General features: G+C 48.9%; 1 protein-coding gene across 4 annotated transcripts in view; it reads left to right on the plus strand.

Moving 5' to 3' along the window:
• Positions 1–5,292: 5,292 nt before the first annotated feature.
• Positions 5,293–11,277, plus strand: part of ARMH4 (armadillo like helical domain containing 4) — a 60,645-nt gene continuing 54,660 nt past the window's right edge. For 2 of the 4 annotated variants that reach the window (XM_021534646.3, XM_021534647.3), the window contains exon 1: positions 5,999–6,064. Coding sequence is in view for 1 of the 4 variants with exons in the window: in XM_085580973.1 (XP_085437099.1) it covers positions 7,088–7,141 (54 nt within the window). In the remaining 3 variants the exon portion in view is untranslated. Of the gene's footprint in view, positions 5,381–5,998; positions 7,142–11,277 lie in introns of those variants that run through there. The other 2 variants (XM_085580975.1, XM_085580973.1) reach the window with 2 other exon arrangements.

An 11,277-nucleotide genomic window follows, 5' to 3' on the forward strand; every position in this document is an offset into this window, starting at 1 on the left:
GACTGGTGTGGGTTGGAAAGGAGCTTAAAAGTCATTTAGTTCCACTCCCTGCTATGGGCAGGGATGCCTTCCACTATCCCAGGCTGCTCCAAGCTCCATCCAGCCTGGTCTGGAACACTTCCAGGGATGGAGCAGCCACAGCTTCTCTGGGCAACCTCTGCCAGGACTTCACCACCCTCATGGCCAAGAATTGCTTCCTAATAACCAACCTAAACCTACTCTCTTTCAGTCTGAAGCCATTCCCCCTTGTCCCATCACTCCATGGCCTTGTAAAAAGTCCCTCTCCAACTTTCTCTCAGCTATCTTGAAGCAGTGGAAGGCCACAATTAGGTCACCCCAAAACCTTCTCCTTTCTTTTTTGGCCGAGCAATCCCAGTTATCTCAGCCCTTCGTCACAGCAGAGCCGCTCCATCCTTCCGCTCTTCTCAGCAGCCTCCTCTAGACTCGCTCCAACAAAACCAAATTTGTAGGACAGCTCCTTTAGCCTAATGCAGTCCTTTTTCTCTCCCCTTTTTTGGGATTCTGTTGGTATTCAAGCGGCTGGCAGAAGAAAGCCCCTTTCGGGAGTCCTGCGGCCACGGCATTGTCCCAGCGCTCTCCTCCGTGCTGCTGCCTCGAGGTGGCGGCTGTACAACCCTCCAGGAGGGTTCAAAGGGAACGTTTTTCATAAAGAAAATCACTTTTCTCTGCTCGCCCCCAAACAGGCAGCTCTCAGCTGAATTAATCCCCGCGGAGCACTTGCGAACATTGCAAGCATAAAGGAATGTGTCCTGCAGCACAAACACGGCATGGCTGTGGCACGGAGCAGCACGCCCAGCTAATACTCTGCTCCCTGAAAGCCAAAATGCCTGTCCAGACCCCTGCAGGGACTCGGATTTCAGCTGGAGCCAGGCAGATCTCAGCAGCAGAGCATTATTATTTTTAATTGGTCATAAAATAAGCACTCTTTTGTGTCCCTGCACTGGCTGCCTTAGTCTGTGTACTCGCTTTTAGGTCTCCCTAATCTCTACAGGCTAACTGAGTCACAGACACATCCCTTCCTCACAAAATCAGGGAATTGCATACGTAGGGCCAGCTTTAGACCTTCTGGAGATCACAGAGTGCTTCCTCACCCCTTCCCAGCTCACAGATTCAATGGGAATCCATGTATCACCGCTCTGAAGAGAGAAAAAGGATGAAAGCCTCCTGCTTGGGGTTCTGCTAACAGCTGGATCTGGTTCCTGCTGTAGGATTTCGGCTTAATTAATTGGAACGTTTCCAAAACAAAAATGTGTATTTCTCTGCTCTTAACCATCCTCAAGGGGAAAAATGAAAACACCGATGGTGTCTGGAGCATTGCTGTTTCACTCTAAAAAACAGTGCTCCTCCCACCCAGGCATCCCAATTCCATTTGTTATCCATGGGAAAGACCCCAAAAGTCTTTGTGGTGGGAGCTTTCAGACTCACTTTGCTATTTTAGAAAGGTCTATACTGGGAGGGATGGACTGGCAGTACTGACACTGCCTGTGGATTCAGTGGTTCAGTTTAACCTCCAAAGTTTTGAAAAACAAAAGAAAGCTGCAGTTTCTAAAGTCCCTCTGGGTATTGTGTGTGTGAACAACCATATTTAATTATGTATGTGAACAACCATATTTCAAGTTGGACTCCGTGATCTTGGAGATCTGTGTTTGATTCTCTGTTTCTGTGAATCTGTGAAGCTCAGGGCTTAATGTCAGAGCAGGGCTTCGGGTCATCCTGCTTTGGGGTGGTGTGTCTGGTGCTTTTCTTATTGTCAGCCTAATTTTGTAGTGGAATTTGTAGGATGGGGCTGGGGGGGGGGGGAAGGAACATCCAAGGGAACTGACAGATGGTTCATGTTTTAGCTGAGACTCCAAAATGCACGTGGAGGGCTTCCTGAGCACTTTATCTCTGGGGAAATTGTAATTAGTGGTGTACCTTGGCATTAACTGCACTAATTTTGTTGCAGGGTATGAAGAAGAGCGAGGGCTGTGCCGTGATTCCGTTATGGATGTGAGCATTGGTCCTCCCGGGCTGTATTCCCAGAGCAGCTGCAATGGATTCCAGTGACCTTGGGCCAGTCAGCAGAAGCCTGGTTCTACTCTGAAGAGTGAGTGTGTAAAAATGGCATTTCCTACTCAGCAGATTTGGGCTCTGTGTGCTCTCCAAGTCACATCTGCTGACTTTGGTGACAAAAATAAGTTCTTATGGCTTTCCTGCTCTGTGAGCACTTCATAAACACGAGAGCTGGGAAGCAGAAGCTGGATCCCGTGCCTCCTTGTAGGATTGATTACTGTAAATCCCAGCCAGCAGTGGGGCTGCACTGGCACCACTTGGCCTTGCCCAGCTTTCCTGTCAGTGCTAGCAGTGAGATGCATGGAAGAAATGGATCCAAGTTGATTCTCCTGATTGAGTTTTAATTGCAGTTGACATTTCTCGGGTTTGAAGAAATCTGTTCATCCATAACATGGTTACATTCAAAATAATTCATTGGTCACAATCTTTTTCAAAATGGAGTTGTTTTAAGCAAACTCTCCTCTCTCTGGCAGGGTTCTCATTTTCCCTGAATTACTCATGGCTACTCCATTCCAGTTTCTGCTGTTTAGTAGGAAGAGAGGCCTCCCTTAAAACAGATGCTACCAGCTGGTGAAAAGGTGAGTCTTGTGCTGGAGATGTGCACTGATTTGTGTGCTGGATGTCCCCAATATTCAATTTGGGAAAGTCATTCAGCAGCAAAATTAATGGCAACTATTTTAAAATTGCCTTTACCTTCTGTGCCATGTCCTGACATACTTAGGAGAGCTGATACATCTCCTGACAGGTGCCAGGAGTAGCAGCATAAGGTGCAGAATTCTGCTGTCAGGACAATCATTTTTTAGTTCATTTTATACAGGCAAAATCTATCTTCATATAAATTTTTATGTGACCTAGTCTCTTAATTAGGACGTGCTGTTGGTACTTTTTGGGTTCTGCAAGAAGGCTGCGACAGGAATATCACCTGTGAAAGAAATCTGATGTATCGTTACTTTGTACAACAGAGCCAGCTTCTATAATAATACACAGATTTCATGAGAGGCTCTTATAAAAATTAGGTATTGTTATTTTACAGAAGAAGTAGAGGCTGAAAGCAGTGAAATTCAGTTTTGAAAGTACTCTAAAAAGGCAGAGCTGGGAATGGGATGAGTCCCACTCCTTCCCAGCTACGCTACCTGCATGGAAGAATGAGCCTGCTTACATCCCAATTTAGTTTCTGACTTCACCTCAGGTGAGAAGTTCTGAAGGACAAGACCAACAGAGGATTGTGCTGAAATGTCTCAACCCAAAGCAAGGGTGAGAGGGAAGAGGAATGGATGTTTCTTAACTTGCTGTGGAAGTGGGGCCTATTTGGCTCGGTTACATGTATGCTCCATGGCATATTGGTCTGAGTTAAAAATCAATATTTCCAACTAACGAACTATAGAAAGGAATAACAAAAGAGTGCTCTCTGACGATTTCTGATTTCTGCCTCTTTCATCATGCCTCTTTCTTTCAGTCTGCAGATATTTTTGTTGATAACGCAGAAGCCTCTGATTTTGGCAGGTTATGCGGGGAAGAGAAACTTGCAGCGTACAGGGAATGTGCATTTTTAGGCAGGGGAAAAAAACCCACAGATAACCAGCTATTCTGGTTCCTGTGCTTACAAGTGAAATATTTAACCTTGAGAGGACACAGTGCCAGTCTGGGTTAGGAGTCGATGGCAAGGGGGAAGTGAAAACCTCTCCAGTCTATTAAGTGCCCTGCATCCTTGGAGAACATTAAATCATCCCTTACACATGCTTTACATTTTAAGTAACTTTCCCAATAATTGTAAAGGTTAGATAGAAATGGGACTGAAAACAGTAATGGAATCACAGAGTGGTTTGTGTTGGAAGAAACCTTAAAAATCATCTCATTCCATGGGCAGGGACAACTTCCACTGGCAGATGCCTTGTTCTGAATCCCAGGTCAGCTCTTAGGGGGGAATTGTGCAGCTGCTGAAGCCCAGCCCCTGGACTCATTCCTGAGGACTCTGATTTCTGCTGGAGTGGTCCCTGTTTTCCTGCTCCTTTCCCCACACACAAATGACTGAACAGCTTGGGAATCAATCCCAGAGCCACCACAAGGCGCAGTGCTGCTCCTGAGAATTGATTTTGGTCTCCTGGAAAATCTGGCTGCCCCATTAACTTGGGAGGTGGCACCTCCTGCATGGCTGAGCCACCCCCTCTTCTCAGCTAGAGCCCTTGGCCAAAATGAATTGGCCAGGACAGAAGTTGAACCTGTGAAGAGTTTTGAGTCCCTAATGGAGGAGGTAATGGTGTTTAAAACACATAAAAAATGCAGCTCTTACCTCTTCCTTCCCTCCCACCCCACCTCCCCTAGAGGAGAGAGGAAAACTCCTTTATTTTCACATATTTCTGTTTTATTTATGAAGATGCCACAGCACTAGAAATATTGATTAATGAATAATTTCCCCAGATTTTGCAGTTCAGAGAGGTAAAGCCAAAAGGGACTTTCTCCATTGTTTTGAGTGACTATTTCCTCCCCCAAGCCTAACTCTGAAGTTTTTTCTGATGCCTTTTGTCACTGGCTGTCTTTATTGCTGATACAGGCATGTTGACACTTTATTTTCAACTCACGCAGGGGTTAGCAATATTTCCCTGAAAAAAGCTGTGCTAACTCGCAACAAATCTGTCTATTGAAAGTTTTAATGTTGGATGCACAGTGCTACAACCAAATGAATTGGGTTGGATCCAGTTTGGTTGGAATCCAGCAGAAAACACACTGTTTCTCTAAAATTAAACAAGTAAAACTTTGGGCTGTGTTTAGAGACACAAAGACACTAATATAAATGTTATTACCAGGAGCACAGTGAACAGGAAAAATAATGAACAGTTTGTTGATAAGGAATATCTCATTTTCTTCCACCAGTTCTGTTGTTTATTTAAAGAACTGAACGACCTGTGACAGCAGGTTACATCTCCCTTTGTGCAGAAAAAAAAGTTTATTTTGTAGTTTGCTATCATAACTGGAAGATTCACTGATTAGCTTCGTGTGGCAGAGCATGTTCATCAGGAAGTCAAGATTTTAACTCACCTCTCCCACACCTTCCCTCTAGTCCTTCCTAGCAATTCCACCCCCCAAAATTCCCCCACCCCAGTCATTGCCTCCTGTGAGAGATCATTATTTTTGGTCTCTCCTCACCTGTCCCTGCCCAGCTGAAACACCTTGCACCTGCTGCAGCCCCACTCTGAATGAGCCCCTGCCTGAGAGGGCGTATAAAACCCTCTGTGTGCAGCAGAGGCACTGGGCTTGGGAGGAGCAAGAAGAAGCTGAACCCCTCTCATCTTTGGGGTTTGGAGTCAAGGTATGGGTTTCTCACTTGCTTTTTGGCAAAGGGAATTGATCTGTGAGCCAGGACCTGATAGTCTAAAGGTTTTCTTCACTTGTTAGTTATGTGAGTTTTCTTGGAAAAAAGATTGAAGGAGGAAAGCACAAGTAAAGCTGTTTATCTTTCGCTGTACTGGCCAAATAGGTGCTTAAAACAACACATCAAAAAAAGGGAAATTGAACAAAGCTCTTCTAATTCGGATGTTGTTATTTAGGGAGTTGTTCTCCTTTGCAGAGGGTGTATTAGGGGAAGGTGACCTCTGCAGCTGAAAACACTGGAGGACACTCTGTAATAGATGGAAAACTCCTAAAGGGTGCCTTAGGCCTTGTTTTCACAGCTCCTCGTAAGCAAAGAGCCGCACTGAGCGCCTCGGGTCGGGCGCTGAGGAAGAGTTGTGCGCGGGAGCCGAGCGCTTGGATGCTCCAACTTCCCTTTGCAGAAGCAGCGAGCGCCAAAGGCGGCTGCGGGCGGCCCCTCCCGGGGGCTGCGGGTGTCGGGGAGCACGAAGCCCACCGGAGGCAGGCGGGGGCCGGCGGTCGGGCGGAGCGGGCCGGCCCCCGACACCGCCCGCCGGTGGGCGGCCCGCTCCGCTCCGCCCGTGCGGCCGCGGGGCTGGGGCAGCGCGGCGCCGAGGCACCGGGCGGCGGCGGCGGCAGCCAGGTGAGGCCGGGACACACACACACACACACACAAGCACGCAGCCGGCATCGCACCCCCGTGCCGCCTTTGCCGCGGGGTTACGCGTTTTGGGTCGATTTGTGGCTTTTCCCGACGATGCTCGGCTGCCCGCGGGGCAGCGCATCCTCGGCGCGGCTCTTTGTTCCCGGCGAGCGGCTGGCTGGTCCCTGCAGCCCCGGGGGATGGCGATGGGGAAGGGGCAGCGCGGGGTGCCGTCCTGTCGGGATGGGGGGTCCCGGTGGGCTCCCTCGAGAAGTCTTTTGGGGGGCGGGTGTGTGTTTCTGGAGGGGGTGGTTTGGGGGTGACCGCCGCTGTCCCTCTGTCCTGCTGCGGGCCTGGGCAGGAGGGATGCCCGGGCGGCTGTTCGCGCTCGATCCTCTGCCCGGTGGGGAAAGAACGCAATTCTGGGGTGTAAAGTCACCTGTAAATATGACTAAGGAGGACGGGAGATGGACCTGTGCCCGGCAAGCAGGCGGGCTGGGTGGAATCAAGCCTTGAGCCAGCGCTAATCCCCTTCTCTGGACCCCACGCAGGCTCTGCCCAAGCCAAAAGCGCCCGACAAGGTGCGTTTAAATCCGCTTTTAAACCTTCACCTGCAGGGACTCGGGCTCCTGCAGCGCTCCTGTGTGGTGCTTCTGTCAAGCTTAGGTGAGGCGCTGAAATTGTGGAGCGTTTCTCGCTGGTTGGAATCCGAGTGCTGTCTGTCTGTCCCTCTGCTCCCAGGCAGGCTGGGGAGCGGCGTTTCTGTCCTGCTGCTGCTTGGAAACTGCTGCACCCTTTGGCCTCATTCTTCAACACCCCCTCCTCCCTGTCTTAATCCCTCAGGAATTCGGTAGACCTTAGACTTTTGTGGTGCCGGAGACCTGGCACGGGTCAGAAGCCACGGAGAACTGCGCAGCTTTTACTGGCAAATCCAAGTAGGGATTTCTATAGGTGGTCCGGGTGCAGTTCCCAACAAAGCAAATGATCGCTTGATGGTTGGGGGAATAATGCCTCAAACATGTCATGTCCCTGGCTCCTCAAAGAACTCCAGCTGGAATGCCGAGGCTGGAAGTGGAGGTGATGTATTATGTATTAAGGTGCCTCACTGGGACTGGTGGAAAGCTGGCCATACAGAATATTAATATCACGTTTGTTTGCTTTTAAGGATGCATCCTCAAGGGTAGGTGAGGATGTGTTCCTCTTGTGTGTGCTCGTCTCGACGTAATTTTATTCGCCTGACTTTGTGTTGGTGCCTGGCGTAGAGTCGTGTCGCGGCTGGGATTTCACTGGGCTGTTGGAGGTGGTCGGACTGGTGGAGGTCTGTTTACCCGAAGTGTGTGCTGGAAGGGCATCAGATCCCAAATTCACTCGGATGAGCTGGTCAAGGGCATAAAGCACGATGAGATGAAGGCATTTTTTCTCGGCTTGTGCACAAAAGTAGGAGTTGGAGCTCTGCAGTGTATTATCTGCTGCCTTTTGTATTCAGCACAAGTAATGAGGCTTGGATGGCATACATTAGCACCCTTTAACAGAGCACTTGACGGCTGGCAGTTGTTTGACTTGTATGTTTTGGCTAAATCTTCACATTATAAGATTTGCTGCTTTTTTGTCCGGTTCCCTTAGGAAAAATTTCGGAGCTGAGCACGCCCCGGAATGTTTAGGCAGCCCAGGCTGACACCAGGCTTGTGCTTGGAGGTGTGAGAAGCTCTTTTCAAAGGCGAGACAGATTTGGCTGGGGCTGACCTGTTCTCTCTGCTTTATGATGCATGCAGCCACTTCAGCTTTTGAGTGCGAGTGTCCTCCCTGTGTCAGAGGGATTGTTAGAGTTATTAATTCAAGGGAGTTTAAAACTTAGTGCTTGTTTTTCCACACCGTTTCGACAATTTGGGTAGAAACATAGCCATAACTTGTCAAAGACAGAAAATAACGGCTTTTTTTTTTTTTTTTTGGAGGGGGTGGGGAGGAAGGGAGTTGTTTTCTCTAAATAAGCTGGCTGGGTGAAGCTCTTAAAAAGCTCTGAGAGGGAATAGCTGCACACAGCTGGGACGGAGGGGGAGCTTAATCCTTTGCAGCATGTCTCCACAAACCACTGGTCCATGCAAGGAGCAGCTATTGAAGGAGAGACATCTGCTCTGCTCTGTGCTGGTCCCCTGCAAACCTGCCCTGCTGGAGTGACCGTAACAGGCTGGGACTCCTTCTGAGCTGGCTTTTGTTGGGCCCCCCCAAGAGCTGATCTCAAAGAAGTCTCCAGAATTCAGAGGGGTTAATGGTTTAATAACTGCAAGTGCTAATTGTATGGAGCAGGCAAGCAGCCTGGCTCAGAAAGATCCAACTGAGTCTGAGACTGTCTCAGCTGGTGACCAATTCATATTTATTGTCCCTCAGCTTCCTGACTTCCCCGCTGAGGTAGATAGTTCTTATTCTTGTGGGCAGCTCCTGGAGATGTCCAGTTTTGGCCCGTTTTCAGCCTAGCAATCCTTTGTGTGTTTTTTTTCCAGCCTACCAGGTGTTAAAAGAAGTTATTATTTTCCATGCTGGAGATAAAGCGCCCTGGCCGCCTGCAGTTGTGCTGCCTTTGCGGCTGGAGGAACTGCATCTCCTGGGATTTGCTGTTATTGAGTGCAGGGGAAGTAGCTGGCACTGCCTCTTGCCCTCAGTGTGTGCTTCCTATTGGAAGCAAGGATTAGTTTTCCACTGAGAGCTTGGCCAGTGCTTGGCAGCTGCCTCCAGGGCTTCAGCTCGGAGGATGCCAGGTGAAATCTGGGGACGAGGAGTTCCTGCAGTATGAAATATTGAGTTACTACCTTCAAGCTGGTCACGGGAGAGCTCAGGCTTACTACAGAGGAGGTGCTTGGTCAGGGGCAGTGTGCTCCAGCCTGCTGTTCCAGCCTGGCTGGGGCTGGAGAGCAGGCTGGCTATAAAAATAGCCAGATGGAAGGATAAATGTAGCTCGGTGCAGCTTGAGGAGCAGCCTGCTCTGCAGCCAGGTACCTGCAGCTTCTGCATTCAGTGGAAGTGCTTCAGCAAGGTGTCAAACTCTGCTTAAGGAGATGGCCAGGTCACTGCTGTTCATACACTCTAATCCAGCCTCTTCCCAAAGCTAAGTAGATCTTAAGCCCTGACTAATCTTCTTTGAAGTGTGAACCTGTGCCATTATCCTGCAGCAAGCTCTGTGCCACTATCTCCTGCTTTTACTGAGTGTGAAGGTCTAGGTTAGCTTACATCTGCCTGTTGTGGATTTCCTGAGCAAATAACTCCAATATGATTTTTGCCCTATAGAAATGTAGGATTATGACAAACAGGGCTTTTCAGACTGGTAGAAAAAATACGCAGGGCCCCAGGAACTCTTTTATCAGGCTGGTATTGAGTGCCCATGTTATCTACTACCCAGAAGGAGGAAAGGGTCTAGTAAATATGTGCTAAGCTTGTTGGGAGGAGATGAGCATTTTGGTTCTTCTGCTAACCACGTCCTGAGTATTGTGGGCTATTTGAGAGCCTAGAGCTAGAAAGCTACAAAATATCTGTACAGATGTGTATATACATATGTATAATGTATTTAACTGCAAGAGAAGTGCTTTTCAAGTGCAGCTGGAGTTCTGTTTATATTTAAGCACTGCTGAAAGTATTTGTGCCACCTAAATGCTCCTGGCTTCTTGAGAGGCTGTATTTAAAGCCAAACTATCTTTTAAGTAGAGAAAACCCAACTTCTTGATGTTTCAATATGCCTGCTCTTAAAAGGCACTTGCTAAAGGGGTGTTGTGATGAACATGATTTATATTCCTCTGCATGGTGAGGCAGATGCATGTAGTTAGGCACTAACAATTTAACTTGTGTAATATATTCTTAATGCTTTTTAATTACAAAAGTGCATAAAGAATTAGCCTGGGAAAAGAGCTAAATATTGTCATTTTTCAGCTATTTTTTTTAGGGAGGGGATAGAGAAAATAGATGGGTGGCCACCCATCCTTCAGAGATAGAAGGTGCTAAAAATAAAGTGGAAGGTGTCTAGGCTGGTGAAGAGCTTTTTGGTGGCTTCTGCTTGTCCCTGAGCACCTGGTGCATGTGTGTGGCCTGTGATGGGGAATTATTCCAGCAGCTCAGACTGCTGGGATGAGGCTTCAGGGAGAATGGAAAAAGTGACTCAATGTGCCCTGAAGGCTCAGCCAGATGCTGGAGCCTGCAGTGGTTAATTCTGAGCTGTGTTGCTGCATTCTCTGGGTACAAATGTGAATAATGCTTCTGGATGTGCTGTTTGGGTGGGGAAATGAGAAGTGTGGCAGGTTCAGGGATTTATCCTGGTGCCCATGGGCAGGGAGACTGCACAGGGTGACCATTGCTGTTCTTTGGAAGACTGAGGGGTGGTTCTGACAGCCCCAGCCTCTTTCCTGACTGATATTTGTTATTCCTGCAGCCCAAAGGGAAGAGCAGTTCACTTGGGAATGATAAAATCTCACATTGTTCCACCCCCTGCTATGGGCAGGGACACTTCCCACTATCCCAGGTTGCTCCAAGTCCCATCCAGCCTGGCCTTGGACACTTCCAGGGACTCGGGGGCAGCCACAGCTTCTCTGGGTAACCTGTGCCAGGGCCTTACCACCCTCAGTCAATAATTTATTCCTAATGTCTAATCTAAACCTACTCTTTGTCAGGTGAAAACCATTCTTCCTTGCTGTGTCACTCCATGCCCTTGTCCAAAATCCCCCTCCAGCTCTTTTGGAACTACTTTAGGTACTGGAAGATGCTTCAGTGTCCCTGGAGCCTTCTCTTATCCACCTTCCATCTCTCTCAGCCTGTATCCATAGCAGAGGTGCTCCAGCCCTGTGATCTACTTGGTGGCTTTTCTTTGGACTTATCCCAACAGGCCAAGCTCTTTCCCCTGTTGGGAGTCTCAGAGCTGGAGGAACACGTGAGAGAACTTGAAGCTGCTGATGGCTGGAGGCCCTTGGAGCAGAGTCTGCCTCCTGGAGCAGCACCCCAGATCTGCTGTGGCAGGGGGACACTTGCTGTGTGCGTGGCACTGGTGTGACCACGGAGTGGGGCCTTGGGTGGGGATGCTCTTCTGCTCTGGAGTGGTGGAGTGGCAAGCCCAGGACTGAAGCACATGCCCAAGGGAGCTGGAGCTGTGTGCCTGGAGGCAGCAGAGCTTGCCAAGGGCAGGCTGTCAGCTGGCTGCATCGCTGCTGGCCTACAGGTTCAGTGCTCTCTTGGAACTC

This window comes from Lonchura striata, chromosome 5 (genome assembly GCF_050655825.1).
Source record: "Lonchura striata isolate lonStrDom1 chromosome 5, ASM5065582v1, whole genome shotgun sequence".
NCBI classification, from domain to species: domain Eukaryota; kingdom Metazoa; phylum Chordata; class Aves; order Passeriformes; family Estrildidae; genus Lonchura; species Lonchura striata.